The following is a 24,057-nucleotide window of genomic DNA, read 5'->3' on the forward strand; positions in this document are numbered from 1 at the left end:
GAGTTTCCTCAGCCACAAGATGGGAACCATACTTTGCCATCACTGATGTCCTGAGGATCAAGTGTGATTATCTTTGTAAAGTGCTCAGCACACAGGAGATGCTCAAGGGATTAGTACACCATATGCTTATTTTGGAGCAGAACATTCTGGGGCTTGTTTTAGCATTTCTTCCTCCCTGATTGTCTTCCCATCCCTCATCCCTCTCCCCACTTCCTTCCAAGCTTTCTGGACTTATTTGTCATTTCCTTTCATTGTTTTTCTTTCCCAGAACAGCAAATTTCCTCAGAGATTACATGGGCTTCTCTTTGGAAATCACATGTCTTTAGTCCTGCTGTGAAGCAAGAGGCAGCCCAGGACTCCAGGCTGTTCCTTGCTGGGAGCAACATTCTGCTCTGGTCCACTCAGATACCTCATGTAGAGGCTGACATGGCTTCACATCTGCACCTGTGAGTCACGTCGGGTGTGAACTCTGTGCAGGCCAGAGGGTGCCTGTTACCTGGCAGTGCCAGAAAGGTCTCTACTCTTTCTCTTTCTATATAAAAGTTACTTCTTTTCCAGGCAGTGATTAATTAGTTGAAGATCAGGTGAAGATTTTTGCCAATTTGGGGCAAAGCCATTGACTTCAACTCTATGGATTATCTATGTAGAATGCAATTTTGCTAGTACTTGAAAAAGCAGAACATACAAAAAGGCTGGATGTGTTCAATTTTTATTCTTTTTGAAACCACTTGTCTAACTATAGATGAAATATGTGCTTATGTGAAAGGTCTAGAGATTTCGGAAGTGTATTAATGACATTTCAAATCACCAAAAAATCCATCCACCTAGAATTACACCCACTGTTAGCATTTTAGTGTATTTCTTGTTAGGTTTTCCTAACTCCCTGACTAGACAAAGAAGAAGGTCTAGTTGTCTCTGCTGTACTATTGTATAAAGTGGCACAGACTAGCCTGGGAACTGCTAGATTTCCAAAGAGCAGAGCTGTGAGCTTCTGCTGGAGCTTTCCTTCCAGTCCAACCTGGCTTGTATTCTTCTCCATATGATGACAGTGACTGATGTCTGGGCAACAACTTCACTAAAGGAGACAGGTAAGACATGTCAGCTGGAAGCACGGTGGGAAAGGAGTAGTGAGAGAAGCAGGACTATTCATACTGCACAAAGGACTCTGTGCAGCCTCCCACTCAGACCGTAGCTTTTTTCCTTGTCTAAATGTACTGTGTACACAACAGACCCAATTTATCGTTTTAACTGTTGGCTGCTGAGTGTCTGCCTCTCTCAGGATCCTTGTAAAGTCAGGATTTGTGTATGTGTGAACAACAGAAAGTGAAAGTGAAAGTCACTGAGTTGTATCTGACTCTTTGCGACCCCATGGAATAGTCCATGACTATTAGTCCTAGTCTATCCAGGCCAGAATACTGGAGTGGGTAGCCGTTCCCGTTTCCAGGGATCTTCCCTACCCAGGGATCGAACCCAGGTCTCCCACGTTACAAGTAGATTCTTTACCACCTGAGTCACCAGGGAAGCCCAAGAATACTGGAGTGGGTAGCCTTTCCCTTCTCCAGGGGATCTTCCAAACCCAGGAATCGAACTGGGGTCTCCTGCATTGCAGGTGGAGGGAGAGGCCTTAATTGGAAAAAAAAATTACAGATAGGGAAAATGTACCTTACCCTACTCTCACCCCGTTGGAAACTTCATGCCTCTCCTTCCCAACTTGAATGCCATCTTCAGTCCTCCCAGGGACTGTGTTGTTTCTCTGGAGCCTAAATTCTGTCCACAGATGGGAGTCATTAGCCACTGAAAACAATGTAACTGTGTGTCTACTTTCCTAAAAGAAGGGTTCTTGTTAAATCCAGCCAATAGAGGAACACAGGCGGCAACAGTCATTTTGAAAGAGGCACCAGTTTGCTGGCACTAACCACTGTGATGGTGCTATTGGTGGGGGTGGAGGTGATGATCCTAAGAAAATGATGACTTAAAGCTTACTAGGACCAAGATCTGTGCTCAGCTTTTTTCATCTATCTCATTTAATCTTCTCAAACATCCTATAAGTACTATTAATACTTCTATCTCCATCTCTATAGATGGATTGATTATTCCAGCATTCGTGATCATATTTGAAGTCACAGCTTATTGCTGACATTTGCCTGCTTGTCACACACTGAATCTTACACTTCTCCAGCAGTCACCCTCTTGTTCATAGCCCCACAATGAACCTAGAAATCATTCCAGTAGCCATCTTCATGCTCATTACATTACACTGAACCTTCACCTGATCCTAGTTTTCACTGTCATGTTGGTTATTTCACATTGAATCTTAACCTTATTTCAGTAACCTTATTTCAGCATGCTTTTTGTCTCACACTGAACATTATCCTTACACAAGTGGTCAACGTCATGTTTACTGTCCACATTGACCAGTGACTGTATTCCAGGAGCCATCACTCTTCTTGTTAGCCTGTTGTTTAGGACACTGAACTTACATTTTCCAGCTGGCAGCATCATGCTGGTTGTCTTACACTGAAACTTGACCTTATTGCAGTGGGAATCTAGTCTCATACTGCAGTATACTCCTTTGAAGTTGTCATATTCATGCTGCAGACACGACACAAAGAGTTTAACTTATTTAGTTCTTCTGTAGCTGGAATTGAAGGATAAGCTTGAAGTTGCATGAAGAAGGGTGGTGTAGTTTCTCTATTTCATGCTTTTGAAGTCTCTAGAAGCATCCATTCTGGGTCAGTTTATGTAGGAGTCAGAGAAATGAATAATTGCCTTCTATCAGCATTCATCATCTTGTGGCCATATATATGCTAAAATGTAAGCTTAATCCAGTGGTCATCTTCATGCTTCCTTTTTTTTTAATTGAAGCATAGATAATTTACAATGCTATTTTCAAAGGGAGTGTGAAGAAGCAAGAAGTTTAAGGGCTATAAAGTGTGGTGTGAAGTACAGAATATTATCCATCCTGCACAGTCTTCTTGTAAGCAGCTCTTTTGCCCCTTTTCTGTCACCCCGCAGAACTTAATTAGAAAAATGAGATCACTGGGTAACATTTAACCTAACTCCTGACTTATGCTCTACTGAATGTACACAATGCCTTCCCTAATTTGGTGAGTCCCTTCCCGGATTATAAGGAGTAAGAATGAAGAATTAAATAGTTGAGGAATGACTGACTTTCTACCCCTAGTATCCCCCTTCGCAAATTTGCAGATGGACCATGTGGGCAAGATAGCATTCAAAGGAAGAGCAGGAATCAGCAGATCCACACACAACAGAAAAAAGACCGAATCCAGTCCCCCTACCCTGATGATTAACCGAGATTGTTTCCCCTTTATCCCTTTAAAAGTTTTCATGTCCAAGCTGAATCTGGAGTTGATTTTGGAGTATGAATCCACCCTCACTCTGGGTAGCTGGTTTCCTGATGAAAGCAACTTTTCCTTTCCAACCAACACTTGTCTCTCAAATATTGACTTTTTGAGCGATGAGCAGCCAAACCTGAGTTTGATAACACTCCTTTTAGTACTAAGCACTTCAAAATGAAGGCCACATTGAAAGGTGACGATAGCAGTAGGAGTATGCAAGAGAGAGAAGACCATGGACAGACTCATCATCATCATGTTGAAAGAAAACTCTCAGTGCAGCAGGAAGTTGTTGCATACAATCCACGCAGACTACTAACATTGTTTATTTGTAATCAACTTCTAAGGGAATTCTTCAGTGACTCAGGAGTTATATATCTTTTGAATGTAAAGTGGTTCTCTAATATATAAATCAGGTTTCCAGGTACTCCTTGGAGATAAAATATTGTTTTTGTATCATGTTGGGGATTGTAATGGATTTCACTCACTCAGACGAAGGATATGTAATACTTTAATACCTGTTAATCCTTAAAAAATGTGAACTTAGGTCATGCTAGACCTCTGAGAAGTCCTGTCTGACAATGCAATCTGGAAAAGGCTAGATAGAGACTAACTTATACATCACTCCTCGATACCAGTAGTTAAAATTCCAGAATTAGGGGATTCAGTAAACTGATTATTAATCCTGAGGAAAGACTAGGAGACGAGTTGTCTTCTCATCTGTTCCATATTTGTTACAGAAGACTAGAAAAGAATGAGGAGAATCCGGATTCTCTAGGGTCTAAGGACACTTTGCAAATTTTATTAAATGTGCCTTTAAAAAAACCTAAATGAACTTTAAAAGTAGAAATAAAGTGAACCTCATTTTCTAATCACAGTGCAGGAAAACCAAAAATTAAGAGGAAAATGGCAATGCTGTACAGTTCTTGGGTCAAAGAGAAATTATAATGAAAACTGTGATAACTTTGAAATCATCAATAATAACATGGTGATGGTTAATTTTATGTGCAATTTGGCTGAACTAAAGGATGCCCAGATTGCTGGTACAACATGATTCCTGGGCATGTCTGTGAGTATTTTCAGAAAAGATTTGCACTCATTCAGTGAACTGAGTTCCACCTTCATTGATATGTGTAGGCATCATCCAATCTGTTGAGGGGCTGAATAGAACAAAAAGGCAGAGGAAGGGCAAATTCCCTCTTCAGCTGGAATGTCCATCTTTTCCTGCCCTTGAACACTGGAGCTCCTGCTTTTCTGGCTTTCAGACTCAGGGACCTACACCTGCAGCTCCCCTTGCCTTGCCTCCCCTGCATCTCCATTCTCAGGCTTTTGGCTTTGGACTGAGAGATAAACCATTGGCTCCCTTGGTTCTTACATCTTCATACCTGGACTGGATTACACCACCAGCTTTCCTTTTTCATCTGCTTGCAGACAGCAGATTATGGGACTTAAGCTTCGTAACTATATGGATGAATTTCTATAATCAATCTAATTATATATAAAAATATATATTATGCATATACAAATTTTATGCATACATTTCCATCTATCCATCCTCCCTATTTCTCTGGAGAATCCTGGCTAATACAAGCATTATATATAAAATGTATGGAATGTGACCAAAGTCATATTTAAAGGAAAATTCATAGCCTTAAAATGCTTTTATCATTAAACAACAAATACTTAAGATACAATATGCTGGATATTTATTGCAAGTGTACACTGTGCAGGGCCTGAACAAAATATATTTCATCTTCATAGTACTTACGAGGTGGGTACTATGTTTTGCCCTATTTGAAATGCTCAGAAGTATAATTAGGCACATCCATACCATGTTCTAACTATGACATGTTTCTAAGAACTACTTCATATAATCCTTGATCCGATGCCACAAATATTTATTAGTGCTTATTATACACAGAATACTATGACAAAGAGATAAAGAATAGATGTTCTCTACCCTATAAAATCCAGCCATGTGTGTTCATGATGTAGATGATAAAGCTCCTTTTATGACCACAACTAACTCTACTAGCTAAAATTGATTGCATTAAATGCTAAAATGGATACATAAACCCATGGTTGCAGAGAATAAAGATTCCAACTGAAGTCGGGGCAGGAGTCCATTGTGGTGCTTGTTGCCACTGCTCAGGGAAGCATCTCTAAGTTCAAACAATTAGTTAATGTGATCAAAGCAGGAAGAGCACATACGTTTTCACTTTATTAAAATATTGCATAGATACAGAGCAGTTGGGCTCATCCATTCTAAGGCACTGTCCTGGTTTGAATGCAATTCCACAAGAGAGAAAAGAGAAGGCATTACATTCAGTATTATTTACCTCTACATTCAGACTCCTCCCCTATTCCATGTTTATTGCTACTGGGATCTCAATTTTATCCACAAACTTATAGCAGCATCATACTGGGACCTGGATGACAACAATGAAGGACACATCCTGGCTCTAGTACTTGGTATGAACTGACACTTAACTACAAACTCTCTTGCACTGCTCGCCATTTGTTTCCCAACTCTTGTTTAACTAAAGATATTATAAACTCTTTATGAATTAATTTTTAATAGTTTCCATTAAGCCTAGAACAGGACTAGTTAGGCACATAGTACATACCCCCACAATGCTTGTATTAAATATCAGTTGCAAGAACTTTAATGGAATAGAAAAAAATATACTTTCCCTAATTCTAGTTTAAGGAAAGGATGACTGGTATCCTCACAAAGGAAAATACTTGAATGTCCTATTGCTTGTATTTTTTAACAAGGAACTAGGCTGAACGAATATTTTCATGTATTAACAGCTTTAACTGACAAAGAGAGTTCTTCCTTTGCTATAGGAACTTGAGTCATAACCACTAGTATATGAGAACATTTATATAAGTAGCAATGTGTGCGTGATTATAAGTAAAATTCAAAGAGGTTACAAATCACTGAGCAATGCATAAATATCTGAATTACTGATCCTCCTTAAATGATGTGTGTATGTTACATAAAAAAAAAATAAGTGTAAAGACTTTCATAACACGCTTGAAGCAACTGGAAATAGCTAGGCTTGAGAACAATCAGGCTATACAGATAGCTATAGAAACATGTGTTAAAGGCAGTGTGTTCCAAGAATATTTGCAGAATAAGAGCTCTGTGGGTTATTATTGGGTATACATGGAAACGGGTTCTGGGGTCAAACAGGATTGCAAAACAGTGAGCCAAAAGAGGTACTTTTTCCACCTTCATGAGAGGACCTCTCAGAATCCTCATAGGCTGAAGTGCACTGTGAATCTACAAAGCAGAAACAGCAGGAAGGGATTCCCAAACTTATTTGCAAACTATCTTACAGAAATAGGTGTTCTATGACACACACTTAGGGAGACACTGAATTAAAGAATGGATAAAATTTGAAAGCACTGAGAGACACACAGTTGAATAGCAAAGGAGAGTGAAAAGCAATGGATACTGGTTCCTCAGTCAGTGTAAATTAAATTAGAGTCTACTTGTATGACTTCAACTGGCAAATGGGTTCTTCCACAAAGAGTTGACTTATCCTGGGAACAAAATAAATCATCAAACCAATACTCAGCTCTGAGCAGCATCACCCCAGACTGCCAACTAAGCAGATTAGTCAACTTTGCAAAATTCAAAAGTAAAGATTAAAATTCTAATTTCTTCAAAAACAAAATTTTCAATGGAAAGAACCCAGTTCATAGCAGGCAAACGAAATGTTCTTCATCCACGTGTTCCTAACATATTTTTATTATTTCGTAAAATACACTATCCCCTTTGTTGCCACCTGGGACACATATAAAGTTTTAAACTAATATAATCACCTTTAATAATGACAGCAGAATAATTATGGTAATACTGTAATAGATATGCCAGATAAATATGATAATCCATTATGTTGACCCTACCCTGAAAAGGATTGCCATTATTTTTATGCTGACATTTACGATACGGTTGGCTTGGTTCACAAAATTTGTCAATGTAATAAAAAATGAGTTGCAGAGACAGAATAAATCAAATCTATGAAAACTGCAAGAGTAGGTAGATACTCTAGAATTCATATAACTTGGAAGATGGGTTTTTAAAGTAGAAAAAAAAGCTTTTCTTTTCTTACAAGCTCAAACAAAAGAATTCTTCCAAGACAAACAGGCTGCTGCATGTTTAAGATTTTGTTTTGGGGTTAGTTATCAATCTCTATAGGATTCATTTCCTTTAACAATCCTTAAAGAAGTCCTCTAAAGTGAGTGACTTGGTGCATAATAAGGCCTGCTCTCTGTCTGAAGCTTTTAGAACAATGACTACACTTGTATGGCTTCTCCCCTGTATGAATTCTTAAATGAATAACAAGGCTTGGTCTCTGTCTAAAGCTTTTCCCACAATAATTACATTTAAAAGGTCTCTCTTCAGTGTGTGTTCTCTGGTGCAAAGTAAGAGCTGTCAGCCTACTAAAACTCTTCCCACAATTATGACATCTATGAGGTTTCTCACCCGAATGAGTTTTCAGATGTCTTTTAAGACTTGATCCATGACAAAAGCTTTTCCCACACTCAAGACATTTATATGTTTCTTCTTCGGAATGGGTTCTCTGGTGCCCTATAAGGTGTGACCGCCGAGTGAATCGCTTTTTACACACAGTGCATTCATAGGGTCTCTCCCCTGTGTGAAGTCGTTGGTGTCTGTAAAGGTCTGAACTACGGAGGAATCTCTTTCCACATTCAGGGCACTTATGAGGTTCCTCTCCTGAATGAATTCTCTGGTGCCCTGTAAGTTGTGACTTTCGAGCAAAACATTTCCCACACTGAGAACATCGGTGAGGTTTGTCACCCGGACTCTTCTTCTTATGGGGTCTTGGGTTGAGAGGTTCTTCCAAGTTGGAGCTCTCAGGTTTCTCTCCTGCTGAGGGGTTCTGATGCTCTACAAGTTTTGTTAAATCTCCCTGTAAATCCTCTGGAGGGGTTTCCCATTGATTTTCTAGCTGTACATAGTCTTTTTGCAAAATGGGGCCATGAAGAGCATTCCCCTCTAAAGTAACAATAAATGGATACATATTCTCCAGTTTTTTCTGTTTTTCTGAAGTATCTTCTTCATTTTCTATTCCAATCTCAAAACCTGAGAGAAGAAACAGAATACAGATCTCACCATGTCCCACATGGAAAAGAACATGAGGGAAAATGAAGAGTTTATATTAAACCATTCATAGAAATAAGAGATGTTCCTTAGTAGAATCCAAAACTCTTTACCCTGATCAAGGTTGATTTTTTTCTTTTCTTTCTTGTGTGGTATCAATGAACAATTACTTACCTAACTTGGAATCAAGTAATTGCTTAATTTCTTTGGAATCTTGCAGTTCCTTCACCCATGCCTCTTCTCTATGCTCCAATGGAAAGCTCACGTCAAGTTTTGGTATTGGGTATCCTTGCCAGAAGAAAGATGAGAAGCATAATAATTTGGGTCATCAAAGGTTTTTACAGAGTTCAGCCTGATATCTTGGACATGTGGCTGCTTAATATTCACTTCCTCCTCAATTACTATTACATCACCTGGAATCTCTTGCAAGAGTCTTTTTTTTTAAAGATAAGAGCAAAAAATGAGAGAACAACCTTTGTGTTCAACTTAAGGCACTCTTCCTCTAACCTATGGAAGGGAGTGAATCAATTCTGCGCTGAAATCAATACACTAAATTGCTACTTTATCTATTTTCATAATAGATTTATTTAGGTTAGAGCCAAGAAAGTGAAGTGAAAGTGTTAGTCACTCAGCTGTGTCTGACCCTTTGTGACCCCATGGACAGTAGCCCAACAGGCTCTTCTGTCCATGGACTTCTCCAGGCAAGAATACTGAAGTGGGTTGCCATTTCCTTCTCCAGGAGATCTTCTCAACCCAGGGATTGAACCTAGGTCTCCCACACTGTGGGCAGACTCTTTACCAACTGAGCCACCAGGGAAGACCCTAGGTTAGAGCCAAAATATGAAATAAATCTTCATAAAGTTGGCATTGAAACTGAGAGATGCTGATATTGAGTACTACATGAAGAGAGGTAAAGCCAGAAGTTATGCAACTGCTTATTGGAATAATTTCAATTGAGATTTCCAAATTATAATGGAAATTGACTGGGCTGACAACCAGAAAAGCAGTTTCTGTTTGCTTCAGCTGAAATCTGGAAGTGGACTGATTCTCCTGAAATTACCCCAAGTAACCATTAAAGAGTGTTTCTCACGGTCAGGCTGCTGCTGCTAAGTCGCTTCAGTCGTGTCCGACTCTGTGCGACCCCAGAGACGGCAGCCCACCAGGCTCCCCCGTCCCTGGGATTCTCCAGGCAAGAACACTGAGTGTTCTTGCCTGGAGTGGGTTGCCAGCGTGGGTTGCCATTTCCTTCTCCAATGCAGGAAAGTGAAAAGTGAAAGTGAAGTTGCTCAGTCATGTCTGACTCTTAGCAACCCCATGGACTGCAGCCTACCAGGCTCCTCCGTCCATGGGATTCTCCAGGCAAGAGTACTGGAATGGACTGCCATTGCCTTCTCCACACTGTCAGGCTAAGAACAACCAAAGAAATTTCTCCATTCAGTGCCCCCCTCACTGTGCCCTATTACCTTCTCCTTACTGAGAGCCTCTCTGGCTCACAGTCTCTCTCCATATCCCTTCCTTGCCTTCTCTGCTCTGCCCAAGTTAACTGGTCCATCATCAAGTGTGGGTTGGAAGTAGCTCATTTTAGACAGAAATGCAGCATGATGTTTAAATATTAGCACCATTAACATAATATTAGCAGGTTAATTTGATGAATTTTAACCATTATATCAAAACATAGGAAGTGGACTAAAATATCTTATTTTATATTTTCATGGGAAAAAAGATCTTTTAAGATTAAGAAACAAATATGTGCTTCATATAAAATTCTGTTTAAATTCACTATATTGTTTTTGTTTGGGTTTCAAAGCTAAGAATAGGATGACAGGGCAATGAGACCAAGATCAAATACACTGGAGGTCACAGGTCAAAGGAAAGCTGCCATTATGTATTAAAAATGGAAGCAAACTGAAACTTGAAATAAGCAGAGAGAGTAGCAAAGGCCTACATGTGAAATACTGACGTATAACCTAAATGTAGGAAGGGAGACAGACTTCTAGTATGATACCATGAGGAGCTCTTAGACCTATTTCCCAGTTTAACTGGTGAAAATTCTTAAAAATAACACAAGAAACATTTAAAGTCTAGAAAATTAAGAAACATCTATTTTTAATACCCCCAGAAGGGGTAAAATGGAATAGAGTTACATACGAGAAATATTTCTACATCTCACTGACATTAAGTCAATATAAATCTGAAGCTGATTATAAGTCAAGATGTACATGTTAACTCTAGAGTAACCACTAAGGAAATAACTTTAAAAATTGTGAAAATTCATTAAAGTCAGTAAAATGTTACATTTAAAATATTTACTTGGTGTCAAAGAAAGCAGTAGATGACAGATAGAGGGACAAAAAAGATATGAGACCTATCCAAAAATGAAAACTAAAATAGCAGATATAAATCCAACCATATCAAAGATAAGATTAAATGGTATGAATTAAACAACTCAATCAAAAGGCAGAGATCATCAGACTGGATTTTTAAAAATCCAACTATATGCTGTCCAAGGAAACACACTTCAGATTCAAAGATACAAACAGACTGAATGTAAACGAACAGAAGAAGATATGTCATGCAAGCAGCAAGCAACCATAAGACAGCCAGAATGACTATATTAATATCAGACAAAATAGATAGTAGAACAAGAGAATCACTTCATAATGATAACAGGATCAATCCACTAGGAAGATGTAACAATTATAAACATATGTGCACTTAAATAACACAGTGAAAAATATATGAAGAAAAAAATGTAAAAAGAAATAGACAATTGATAACAATAGTTGTGGACTTCAACACCTCTTTGCACTACTAGATAGAAAATTTAGGCAGAATATCAACAATAAAAGACTTAAAAATACCAGAGACCAGCTAAACATCACAGACATTTACAGATAACACTCCACAGCGAACAACACCAGAATATACATGCTTCTTAGGTTCAGAGAAAATTCTACAGGACAGTCGAGATGCTATACCATAAAACAAATGTTCAAAAATGTTAAAGGATCACAATTACAAAGTACATTCCCCCACTAAAATGACATTATAAATAAGTAACAGAAAGAAAATTGGGAATGTCACAAATATAAAGAAATTGAACAACACATTCCTAAGTAACCCATCAGTCAAAGAAGAAATCAAAAGGGAAATTAGAAATACTCTGAGGTAAATGAAAATGAAAACTTTGGGAGGTAAAACCAGTGCTTAGTTAGAGGGAAATTTATAGCTTTGAATGCCTATATTAAAAAGGAAGAAAAATCTCAATAACCTAACTTTACACCTTACACCATACCCTGGATGCAGACAGGAAATGTGCGCTCAAACTTGAGCTTCTTCCTGAATGTTAACTTCATGCAATTTTTAATTATATAGCAACTCCACCCCTACCCACCTCCATTATCTTGCATAACACACAGATCCTTATGCCTCTGGTGCAGTCAGTCTCCTCCTCCTGGACTCTCAGAGCCCTGCTTCTGACACTATCACCAGTTTGTATTCCCCAACCTATGCTCAAAGCCCATGTCAGTGGAGGCCACTAACCATTCCCCTTGACCTGTCCCCCACCCTTCTGACCTGAGTTCCCATTGTCTAGTGACTACAGCCATGAAATTAAAAGACACGTGCTCCTTGGAAGAAAAGCTATGACAAACCTAGACAGCATCTTAAAAAGCAGACATTACTTTGCCAACAAAGGCCCATATAGTCAGAGCTATGGTTTTTTCAGGAGTCATGTATGGATGTGAGAGTTGGACCATGAAGAAAGCTGAGCACCAAAGAACTGATGATTTTGAACTGTGGTGTAGAAGACTCTTGAGAGTCCCTTGGACTGCAAAGAGATCAAACCAGTCACTCCTAAAGGAAATCAATCCTGACTATTCATTGGAAAGACTGATGCTGAAGCTGATGCTCCAATACTTTGGCCACCTGATGTGAAGAGCTGACTCATTAGAAAAACCCTGATACTGGAAAAGATTGAAGGCAGGAGAAGAAGGGAGCAAAAGAGAATGAGATGGTTGGATGGCATCACTGACTCAATGGACATGAGTTTGAGCAAGTTCTGAAAGATGGTGAAGGACAGGAAGCCTGGTGTGCTGCAGTCCATGAAGTCGCAAAGAGTCAGACACGACTGAGCGACTGAACTGAACTGAAAATATAGAAGCAACCCAAGTACACATTTATGGAAAATGGATACGCTAAATGTGATATATACATACAAGGGATTATTATTCAGCCTTTAAAGGGATGGAAATTCTGATATATGCTACAACATGAATGAACCCTGAGCACATTGTGCTAAGTGAAATAAGCCAGTCACGAAAAGACAAGCACTGCATTATTTTACATGAGGTACACAGAGTAGTCAAATTCATTAAAACAGAAAGTTGAATGGTGGTAACCAGGAGCTGGTGATGGGGTGGGGGGCAGGGTGTGGAATGTAGAAATGAGAAGTTGTATAAATGGGTATAGAGTTTCAATTTTACAAGATAAAAACAGTTACGGAGATGGATGTTGGAATAGCTCCACAAAATTACAAATGTATTTAATACCTCTGACCTGTACACATAAAAATGGTTGAGGTTGTAAATCTTAGGTTGTATTTTATCATGATAAAAACAAAATTGAAAAGAGAAAAATAGGCTTCCTGAGCAGGGTCATTAGCTTAAGGGATTTTCAATCCCACTCGATCTAAGGTGCTTTGTGACCAGCTATTCCCAGAGAGATATTTCCTCCTTCTACTCTTGATCAGAGTGGCCCATTTCCATCAGGCATTCCCCAACCCTAGAGAGCTCTTGAGCTCTCAAAACAGAAACCAAAGAAAGGAAAGCAAACCCTTGCCTTACCAGGGTCGAGAAAGGGCTGGCCTTCCCCAGCAGCACTGAAGCTCAGCTCCTGTGGCCCGGCTTGTGGGATCCATGCCTCTGCCACTGGGACTTCTGGGGCAGGTCCCATTACTTGGAGTGGGGGTGACTCCAGGTGGATGTTTGGTGGTATGTGTGCCATTCCCACTGGTGCCAGTTCTTCCAAGAGCATTTCTTGCCTATCGAGCTGGAGGAAATGCCAGAACCATCACTAAAAGTCCAGAGCAGCCCTGCCCAGTAGCAATATAATGCAAGCTACCCATGTCCTTTTAAATTTACCAGAGGCCATATGAAACAAAAAAGGAAATAAAATTAATCTTAACAACATACAGTATTTAACCCAATGTATCTAAATTATCATAATTTCAGAATGTAATCAGTATAAACAATTGTTAGTGAGATATTTCACCTACTCTTGTTTCATATTAAGTTTTCAGAATGTGCTGTGTATGTTACACTTACAGCATATTTCACTTTGGAACAGCCACATTACAAGTGCTTAAGAGCCACTGTGCTGGGTACTGTGCTGGGTGGTGCATGATTAGACCATACAAAGATAAAATCCTATATGCTAAGCTAAACCAGAAAGACAGAGAAAGGGAAACCATAAATTCATCCTATCCTAGGGACCAGGGAACCTTGGATGACTCCTGCTCAGGCAGGCTAACTACAGAGCCCCATCGACATCCCCTGCTGGAGTGCCCCTAATGCCCACCCACAAGTACTTCCTGCCTTCTCCCAAAGATTCTGCCTCTGCTCAGCTATGGGTTTCACTCGATGGTTCTGAACAGAGACTAATGCCACCACCTCTATGGGGCATTTTGCCTAGGATGGTAGGTGATGGCTATCAGAATGTTCTAAGCCAGAGATGGGATTCTATATAATTCACAAGGAAGAATTGTTCCACTTCCCAAACCATTTAGCAACGTTCCCTCAAACACTCACGTGGGTAAAAAGAACCTGTCAAGGATCTCACCCTGTTGGTTATATAAACACAAAATATTTTTGCATATTTTAGCATGACTTAGATTTTCTAGAAAAGCATTACTTTGGCAATCAAAGAAAGACTATACTACTTATTGTTCCAATTGACCAAGAGTTGTTTGTCACTTTGAGAAATCATATGACCAGCAGCAACACCACTCGTAATATCTGAGTGTACCATATCACTCAGAAGTTCTGGCTGTCATATCCCCAGTGTATCTATGCATAGATTCAAGCAAATGACAATTCCATAAAGTTTTGGTACAGTCAAGCCCAAATACATGCACAATGAAATGCTTATTAGTTCGTAAGAAATCACAATCCTTTTCCTTTATATTCCTTCTAGACTACTCAACTCAGGGTTGGCAATATTTACTTGTCAAGAGACAGTAAATATTTTAGGCTTTGTGGGTAGTACTGCAGTACTGGTTTGTTGTCTCTTCTTTTTTTAACCATCCTTCAAAAAGGTAATAACTATGACTATTTCGTGGGTTGTATAAAAATAGGCTTTGTGTAATATTTGGCCCACAGGGCACTTATTATATTGATTTTTTCCCTAATTTTGTATATGTAATTTATATTATTCATAAATTTCATTTTAGGATAGTAAAGGGGACATTACCAAATATTTGTTATAGAAGTGGAGTTGGGTTTAATAGTTGAGACTGTCTGGAACCTATGCTGATTCCAGTAGAAGGAAAAATTGGAAAGCTCCAGCAGGGAAATCCTGTGGTACCAGTCAGAAGGTCTGATCCAGTCCCAGCTGCCTTGTTACTTCTTTGGGTCTAATTACCAAGATCCCAACCTCTTTTCTCACCTGCTGCTCTGGTATCTCAAGTTCTCTCTGTAAGTCTTCTATCAGTGACACAACTCTTTCTCTGTTCTCTGGGCAATGTTCCCTCACCCAAGTCTCTATCTCTGTGGGGAGAATCGTTAGGAATTGCTCCAATACCAGCAGCTCCAAGATTTGCTCCTTAGAACGCATCTTTGGCTTCAGCCATTGACAGCAGAGCTCCCAGAGTTTGTTGAAAGCTTCATGAGGCCCAGCTGCTTCTTTGTACTGGAACTGCCGGAAGCGCTGGCGGAAGACCTCACAGTCAGTATCATACTCTTGAAACACCGAGCCCTGATTCAAGGAGGCCTGGATTGCACAACCCAGGGCCACAGCCATCGCCCTCTTCCAGAAATGTGCAATTTATATGGAACTTGAAGTGGCAGATTCAAATTTCTTTACTTCTGTTATCCTCCGGGTGGAGCCACCTATGTATACGCTGAGGTCGGGACAAAATGAGAAAAGAGAAACAGAAGTGGTTACCAGGGGGCAGATTTACCTCCCTTAACTTGCTTACTTTTCTCCAAAGCCCTAAGGAAGCAAATCAATCTTGGGCGGGAAGGGATTGAGAATCTGATGAAAGCCATAAACTCTCTTCTAGAAAAATACACATCACGTGAAATTCTGCATTTAATTTCAATAAGGCTATAAAATCTTCAAGACCATCTATGGATTCTCTAGAAATATACTCTCCAATCTGGTATTCAATAGTCCCATGTGAGTTGGGGGGAGAGATAAATTAGGAGTCTGGGATTAACATATATACATTACTATATATAAAGTAGGTAAACAACAAGGACTTACTGTATAGCACAGGGAACTATACTCAATATCTTGTAATATCCTATAACACAACATTGTAAATTAACCACACCTCAACAGAAAAAGTGGGCTTCCCTGATAGCTCAGTTGGTAAAGAATCTGCTTGCAATGCAGGAGACCCCGGTTCAATTCCTGTGTCAGGAAGATCCAATGGAGAAAGGATAGGCTACCCACTCCAGTATTCTTGGGCTTCCCTTGTGGCTCAGCTGGTAAAGAATCTGCCTGCAATGTGGGAGATCTGGGTTCTATCCCTGGGTTGAGAAGATCCCCTGGAGAAGGGAAAGGTTACCCACTCCAGTATTCTTTCCTGGAGAATTCCATGGACTGTATAATCCATGGGGTTGCAAACAGCTGGACATGACTGAGTGACTTTCACACTTTCACTTTCAATAGAAAAAAGCAGGCCTACATGGATGTTTAAATTAATTACACTAAAAATTCAATTTCTCATTCATACTAGCCACATTTCAAGTGCTCAAGTGACATCTCTGTGTGGTACATATATGCAATGGAATATTACTTAGCCATAAAAAGGATGAAATATTGCCATTTGCAGCAATATGTATGGATTTGCAGATTGTCATACTGAGTGAAGTAAGTCAGACACAGAAAGACAAATATCATATGATATCAAATGTGCGGAATCTTAAAAAATGATACAAATGACTTATCAACAAAACAAAAAGTTACAGATGTAGAAAGTAAACTTATGGTTATGAGGGGGTAAGGGGGGAGGGATAAATTGGAACATTGAGATTGACATACACACACTATATACAGAACAGATAACTAATAAGTACCTACTGTATAGGGAACTCTACTCAATACTCTGTAATGGCCTATATGGGGAAAGACTCTAAAAAAGAGTGAATATATGTAGAACTGATCCATTTTGCTGTACACCTGAAACTAACACAACAATGTAAATCAACTATACCCCAATAAAATTTTTTTAGAAAAGGAGAGACATCTCTGCAGAAAGTTCTATTGGACAGCTCTGCTCTAGGATTCCATGGACCTAAAGCAAAGAAACCCTTCCCTTAAACGAACCCCTACAGATTTAGTGGCTTCTGAACCCACTTCCAACCTAAGTCCCACTGTCTTGTGATTTTGAATACAGCTAGGCCACAGAAGAAATGGCAAGCAATATTTACAATGGTGAAGAACCCTAAAAGTTTATCTACCTTTGAGGAGCCTTTAGTCATCTTCAACCATGGGGATCTTAGCTAGACTTATGCCTTGCAAAGACAGTAAACCACCAATCCCTTATTCCTCCCCGCTAGGGGTCACCTGTAGTTCAGCCAACATCACCATGACCCTCACCCTGAAACAGCATTCTAAGTGACTTTCTCATGAGAAAAATAGATGGCAACAGGGCAGGCCAGCAGGAATCAGGTCTGCATTAATAACCAAGGACATTTCTCACGCCTTGTGCCAGGAACTGTTCTACGCCTCCCACCTATATTGGTTCATTTAGCCCTTACTCAACATCAGGAAGTGGGCTCTAGTACCGTGTCCTGAACACAGGTGAGAGACTGAGGTAAGGATGAGGAGGACTGAATAACTTGCTCCAAGTCACATGGTAAATGCCAGAGGGGAGTGGCGAGGAGTTTGGAATCGACCTGCTACTGCAATGCTAAAGTCTGCTGCTGCTGCTGCTAAGTCGCTTCAGTCGTGTCCGACTCTGTGCGACCCGAGACGGCAGCCCACCAGACTCCCCCGTCCCTGGGATTCTCCAGGCAAGAACACTGGAGTGGGTTGCCATTTCATTCTCCAATGCATGAAAGTGAAAAGTGAAAGTGAAGTCACTCAGTAATGTCCAACCCTCAGCGACCCCATGGACTACAGCCTACCAGGCTCCTCTGTCCATGGGATTTGCCAGGCAAGAGTACTGGAGTGGGTTGCCATTGCCTTCTCCGAATGCTAAAGTCTAAAAACATCCAAACGTTCTCAGTGAAATCTCTGAGGTCACAGAGGCCCTCACATCCATGTCTCCACAGATGTCAACCCTAGTACCCACCCGGGCACTGTGGCTCTTCTTTGCCTGTATTTTTGGGGACACCTCATGTACCTGTCCTCCTTCTTGGAGTGGGACAAGGAAAAAATACTCATGATTCCAGCCAATCATCCCAAATGGACACAGTCCCCATCTCACCTTTATCTTGATGGTAGTCTGGGTTTTGGTGTCAGACCCATCTAGTGATAACCTGCTAGCCGTGTGATGCTGACACCCAGGGCTTCTGTCGTTAACATGAGATAATCACAGCACCTCTTTCCTAGAAGTTCCCTCGGCAGAGCCCACTGCAGGGAACAGCAGCATCCGTGGCACAGAGGAAGTGCTCAGGAAAGGTCATTTCCTAGGAAGCTTCTGTTTAACCTCCACCCTGCCAAGGCACCTAAATGTCTCTGGGGAGCATCCAGGGACGTGCCTTGAACGTGCTCCAGCCTCGCAACTGGGCAGCCCTCCCTCGACGGTCCCAAACCTTACACCACGTCGACCAGGGAACTGACCCTCCGGGTTTTCCCCGCGTCGGCCCCTCCGGAGAAAAACTTCACTCCATCCCGGGGCGGATGGCTCCTCCCCAAACCCGCCAGAGCGAACCCGGGCCCACAAGGCCCGTGGATGAATAAGGGTGTAAAGAGAGGGCACTCGGGAAAAGGATCGGGGGACAAGCTAAAATGCAGGTTGAAAATCGGGTACCCGCGGTGCGGCGCGGCCGCAGCGTGCTCCCCGGGGAGGATGTTGCGCTCCCCGCCCGGGAGAAGCCCGCGAAGGCCCGGCGGGTCGCAGGGGACGGCGGCGGGGACGCGGGCCGGACATGGGCCCTCCGCCTGTCGCTCCTTCCCACGCCCGCCGCCCGATCGGGACTGGAGACGGCGGGTTAGCTCAGACCGAGCGAGATGGGAGCCCGGCTCCCCGCGCCCGCGCCCCAGGGACGGCCACGCCCTCTGGCCGCTCCGGGACTCACCGCCTCAGCGCCCGCGGCTCTCCCAGGCTCACCGGGTCCAGCTGCCCATGGCGCAGGCGCGCGGCCGCGCTGCGGACTACAACTCCCGGCAGGCTCCACAACACTCGCCCAGCGATCTCAGTCTCTAAGGATGCTGACGCGGGAGAGGCTGGGATTTTCCTTGGCCTCCCTCGGTCCTGAGGCCGCTTTTGGAAGCGATCCCATTTCCGGTCTTAAACGCCTGTAAATTCCTGGGGATTGGGTGGGGCATGCCGCTGTTCTAGATCCTAGCGCTGGCTTCTCTCCCATCAGCCCTAGAGTAACTGGAGCGGCTGGGGACTTCCTGAAATCTGTTATGACTGGATCAATGTTTTTCAAACCTCTTTTTAGGAAGAATTTCTTGTGAGGACCTGTTAAAAATTCAGCTTTCTGGGCTCTCCCCCGACACCCGTACGCATTGGATCTCGCGTGAGCTGGAGGATTCGCATTTTAATAAGCTTTCCTGGGGATAATGACCCTGATCTTTCCCTTCCGCATCATAGTGCCCTTGAGCTATCTTTGTATTGTCCTCTTAAAGAACTAGGATTTGACGAAGCTCAATTCAGTTCTGTTCAGTCGCTCAGTCGTGTCCGACTCTGCGACCCCATGGACTGTAGCACGCCAGGCCTCCCTGTCCATCACCAACTGCCGGAGTTTACTCAAACTCATGTGCATTGAGTCGGTGATGCCATCCAACCATCTCATCCTCTGTCGTCCCCTTTTCCTCCCGCCTTCAATCTTTCCCAGTCTTTTCAAATGAGTCAGTTCTTCGCATCAGGTGGCCAAAGTATTGGAGTTTCAACTTCAGCATCAGTCTTTCCAATGAATATTCAGGACTGATACGCCTCTCTGATTTCGGCCGCCACCAGAGAGCTCTTGGATCTTTAGGTCGCCAACATGGCCCCTCCTCTTGTCTTCCAATTGGTCATTCGCTGTTCCCGCCTCCGGAATCAAATTTTCACTTCTGGGTGGTCAGCGGTGTTTTGGCCAGGCCAGAGGCAATGATGTCATCCGGAAGATGTAGTCCTCACATTTGGCCCGAGCAAGTTTGTGTGTGTGTCCTCACATTTGACCTGGGCTAGGGATGTGTGTGTATGTGTGTGTGTGTGTGTGTGTGTGTGTGTGTATCTTTGGACGCCAAACTTTGGTGTTGGTCCAAGACAGAGAGGAAAGAGCTGCCAGCAACTGTGCCTCCCAGAGGCGCTGGTGGAAGCTAGACGAGGCAGGCACCCCACCATCCCGAACCCACAGAGGCCAAAGCACTTCAAACAGCTCTGTCTGAGCTGGAGTTGGGCTCATGGACTGGGACTTGGCACCAGGGATACGCTGACTCCTGCAGATTTTGTGTATTGTTGCATGGGGCGCCAGGTGCCTTCACCAGCTGTTTTGGATGGTTTGCAGGCCAAGATAGTCTGCGTTTGACCCCAACTCCCAAGAGCAAAAAGTGGTGAAACCACTTTGTGCTGAAACCTCATTGTGAAACCAGAGTAGTTTCTGCAGCTAGAGCCAAAGGAGGCCCAGCTCCAGGGCCTCTCATCTGCGCTTCTGTGGATTCTGCTGCTGGTCCCTGGAATCATTCAGGCAGCTCCTTGAGCTTTGCCATGGATGTGTGCCTTTGGCTGGAGAAGAGCATGGAGCAAGTCCTGAAGCTGCTGGTGATGGAGCAGTTCCTGACCATCCTGTCCCAGGAGACCCACAGCAGGGTGTACATGCAGCTTCTGCACCATCTGATAAACTTGCCAAGAAGCTGTGACTCTTTTAAAATGCATGCAGACAGAGCTTTCGAGAATGAGGGAAGAGGTGACCAAGAAAGAGATGTTTTATGTGGGCTTCGGTAGCCCTGACTGGGACATCACAATGTCTTACTTCCCCTCAACAGTCTCCTGAGTAGAACGACATGGGCAAGTGACTTTGTAGTGTAGTCTGGAACTTTCATCCTCCAGATTCCACCCCCAACCCAAGCACACAGAGGAACAGTGTAGAGTGCCTGTCTTCACAGGGAGGCAGGTCACTGCTGCAAATAGTCAGTGTCATCTTGGATCAGAGGGGTTTGGATCCTGGCTCTGCCTGTTGCTCAGTGGCAACGTGACTTGGGGCAAATCACTTTCCTCTTTGGGCCTCAATTCCCTTTTGGTAAAATGGCATCTGGGATTTTGAGGATTTAAGGGAGACCAGTGTGTACATTGGAGAAGGAAATGGCAACCCACTCCAGTGTTCTTGCCTGGAGAATCCCAGGGACGGGGGAGCCTGGTGGGCTGCCATCTCTGGGGTCTCACAGAGTCGGACACGACTGAAGTGACTTAGCAGCAGCAGCAGCGTGTACATTTGGATCACATAGTTGATGCTTAAAACTGAGCAGGCCTGGTGCGATTTCTGCTTATGGCACACCCTGCTGCTCCTGAGGCTGACACAGGAGATCCTCTTGAGCTCAGGACTTCTGGGATCCAGGGCACTCTGTGATCGTCCACAAGGAACATCCCAGCAGCAGGGGACCACCAGGTGGCCTATGGAAGGGTGAAGCAGCCCGGGTCTGAAATGGAGCAGGTCAAAATTGCCCTGCTGATCAGTACCACACTGTGCCTGTGAGTAGCCACTGCCCTCCAGCCTGGGCAACATCTCGAGACCCCGCCCCCCCCCCAACAAACAAACAAAGGAAGTTGTTAGGTGTTGTATTAAGGTCAGCAGTCAGGGCTGGGGAATGGCCTCACTGACGGGCAGGATGGAGCATGGCTGCTAACAAGAGAGAGTTTCTGAAGTCAAGGTGGAGTGAGTGTGGAGTGAAAGACCTCAGAAATGGTGGTTTGGGGTCTTTCTGGAAGGGAGGAGCATGTCTTCGAGTCCCTCTTTTAAATTAAACTTTTCATTTTGATGTTACTGTAGATTGACAGGCAGTTGAAAGAAATAGAGGTGTCTCTTTCCCCTTTCCCTCATTTCCCTAGTGGTGTGAAGTGAAAATCACTCAGTCATGTCAAACTCTTTGCAGCCTAGTGGACTGTAACCTGCCAGCCTCCTCTGTCCATGGGATTCTCCAGGCAAGACTACTGGAGTGGGTAGCCATTTCCTCCTCCAGGGGATATTCCCAACCCAGGGATTGAACCCAGGTCTCCCACATTGCAGGCAGATTCTTTACCATCTGAGCCACCTGGAAGCCCTAGTGGTAATACCTTGCAAAACTGCAGTGCAAGGTACACCCAGAATATTGACATGAATACAGTCGGGATACAGAACAATTAGTTCATCACTGCAAGGGCCCTCCTGCTTTTCTTTCATAGACTCACCCTCATCTTGTCCTTCCCATCCACCCGTCTCCTACCCACTCCCAAACCCCTCACCTCTGGCAACCACTCTTTTCTAGAAGTTTGTCATTTTAAGAATGTTTTATAAATTGAATCATAGTTTGTAACCTTTTGAGATGGCTTTTTCCCCATTCACCGTAATTCTCCAGAGATTTATCTAAATCCTTCTGTGTAACAATATCTGTTCCTTTTTATTGCTGAGTAGCATGCTATGATATGTATGTATCACAGTTTGTTGAACCACTCACCCACTGAAGGACCTGGGGGTGATTTCCAGCTTTTGGCTATTACAAACAAGCTGGTACGTGTGTGTGTGCTAAGTTACTTCATTCGTGTCCAACTCTGTGACCCCATGGACTGTAGCCCACCAAGCTCCTCTGTCCATGGGGATTCTCCAGGCAAGAATACTAGAGTGGGTTGTTATGCCCTTCTCCAGGGGATCTTCCCAACCCAGGGATCAAACCCTCGTCTTTTATGTCTCCTGCATTGGCAGACAGGTTCTTTACCACTAGCACCACCTGGGAAGCCCCAAATAAGCTGGTATGAACATTTAATTGTTTGTTAAATTATTTTTATGGTTGTTGCTTAAAATCACAGTCAGATGATTCTGATACCTAATTCATTTTGGAGTTAGTGTCACTTGGTTGTCTTTTGTCATTCAAGTTGTGAATCTCCTGCTTCTTTGTATGAAGGGTAATTTTCCATTGTGTCTTGGACTTTTGGTGTCATGTTAGGAGACACTGGATTCTGTGGAAGCTTGGTAGTGTAGTAGGTAGTCTCCCTGTTTGGGTTTGGAGAGCAGGTCCTGGGCTGTGGTTGTGTGGACAGCGTGATTTTCTGAGCCTTCATGGGGCCTTTGCCTTGCTTGGTTTATTGCAGGCTACTGGGGCTTCCTTGAGTTCCTGGGGATGCTGCCTGGGAAATGGAAGCAGTTTTCCCAGGCCAGGCCACCTTGGGATTCTAGGTAAGGGAAAGGATTCCCCCTGCTGCCTCCAGAGACAGGAATGCTTGCTATGTGGGGAGCTTCTGGAGGCAAGAGGCACGGACCAGTGGGGCTGGGGAGTATTTCCTGGGCCTGGGCTCTTCGTGGCCTGATTCCTTTTGCTGGTGCCTCCCAGCAGCAGAGTGGGTCTTGGGGGAGTGGGGAGGGCAGTTTCAGGCCCAGCTGAGAAGCAGTGCTCTTCCTTGGCAGTGAATGGCAGTGAATGTCTTTCCTAGGGGACAGGAGTCTTGGGTCCCTGAGTGACCTAGAACTATCCAACTATTCCCTTGATTTTTTTTCAGATTAAAGCTGAAAGAAATCTGATAGGAAGTGTGATCTCACCATCTCCACTGTGTCTGAGAGCCCTTGCAAAGACTGTTATAATGAATAGAATTTCCTCTCCAGTGTAACTCAGGAAAATTATATCAACATAAAAACATATCAAACTAGAAGGACTGACAGGCATCTTTCATTTTAGCCAGTGAAACAAGGGAGGATTTTGTTATTTTACTTTTTTTTTGCATTTTCCAAGATTATGGACAGGCATAAGCAGGTAGGTTATATGACTTTTTGGCAATGGCCAACTCCACCCTGGTGCAGCTTGTGTCGGCATCCACAGCCATTTGGACAAATCCAGATAATTTCTGTGCCTCCCCAGTTGCCTACCAAGTACAAAACTCATTATGTTTTTGGAAGCCAGGGTGGGTTTTAGGTATTTATCTGCCAGCCTTCTGATGATTGGTATGGGTGTGTTAGGACTGACTTTAGAGGTTCTTTTATCCATGACTGGTTGATTCCA

At 42.9% G+C, this 24,057-nt stretch overlaps 1 protein-coding gene across 3 annotated transcripts in view; it reads right to left on the reverse strand.

Moving 5' to 3' along the window:
- ZNF449 (zinc finger protein 449) overlaps positions 1-19,084 on the reverse strand; it is a 40,536-nt gene extending 21,452 nt beyond the window's left edge. The window contains exons 1-5 of one of the 3 annotated variants that reach the window (XM_070783840.1): positions 18,963-19,084; positions 15,157-15,610; positions 13,338-13,542; positions 8,668-8,781; positions 5,558-8,475 (exon numbers count right to left, since the gene is read on the reverse strand). In XM_070783840.1, the coding sequence (XP_070639941.1) occupies positions 7,589-8,475; positions 8,668-8,781; positions 13,338-13,542; positions 15,157-15,510 (1,560 nt within the window). In that variant the 5' untranslated portion in view covers positions 15,511-15,610; positions 18,963-19,084 and the 3' untranslated portion in view covers positions 5,558-7,588. Of the gene's footprint in view, positions 1-5,557; positions 8,476-8,667; positions 8,782-13,337; positions 13,543-15,156; positions 15,611-18,148; positions 18,928-18,962 lie in introns of those variants that run through there. The other 2 variants (XM_070783841.1, XM_070783842.1) reach the window with 2 other exon arrangements.
- Between the last annotated feature and the right edge of the window lie 4,973 nt (positions 19,085-24,057).

Source organism: Bos indicus, chromosome X (genome assembly GCF_029378745.1).
Source record: "Bos indicus isolate NIAB-ARS_2022 breed Sahiwal x Tharparkar chromosome X, NIAB-ARS_B.indTharparkar_mat_pri_1.0, whole genome shotgun sequence".
Classification (NCBI taxonomy): Eukaryota; Metazoa; Chordata; class Mammalia; order Artiodactyla; family Bovidae; genus Bos; species Bos indicus.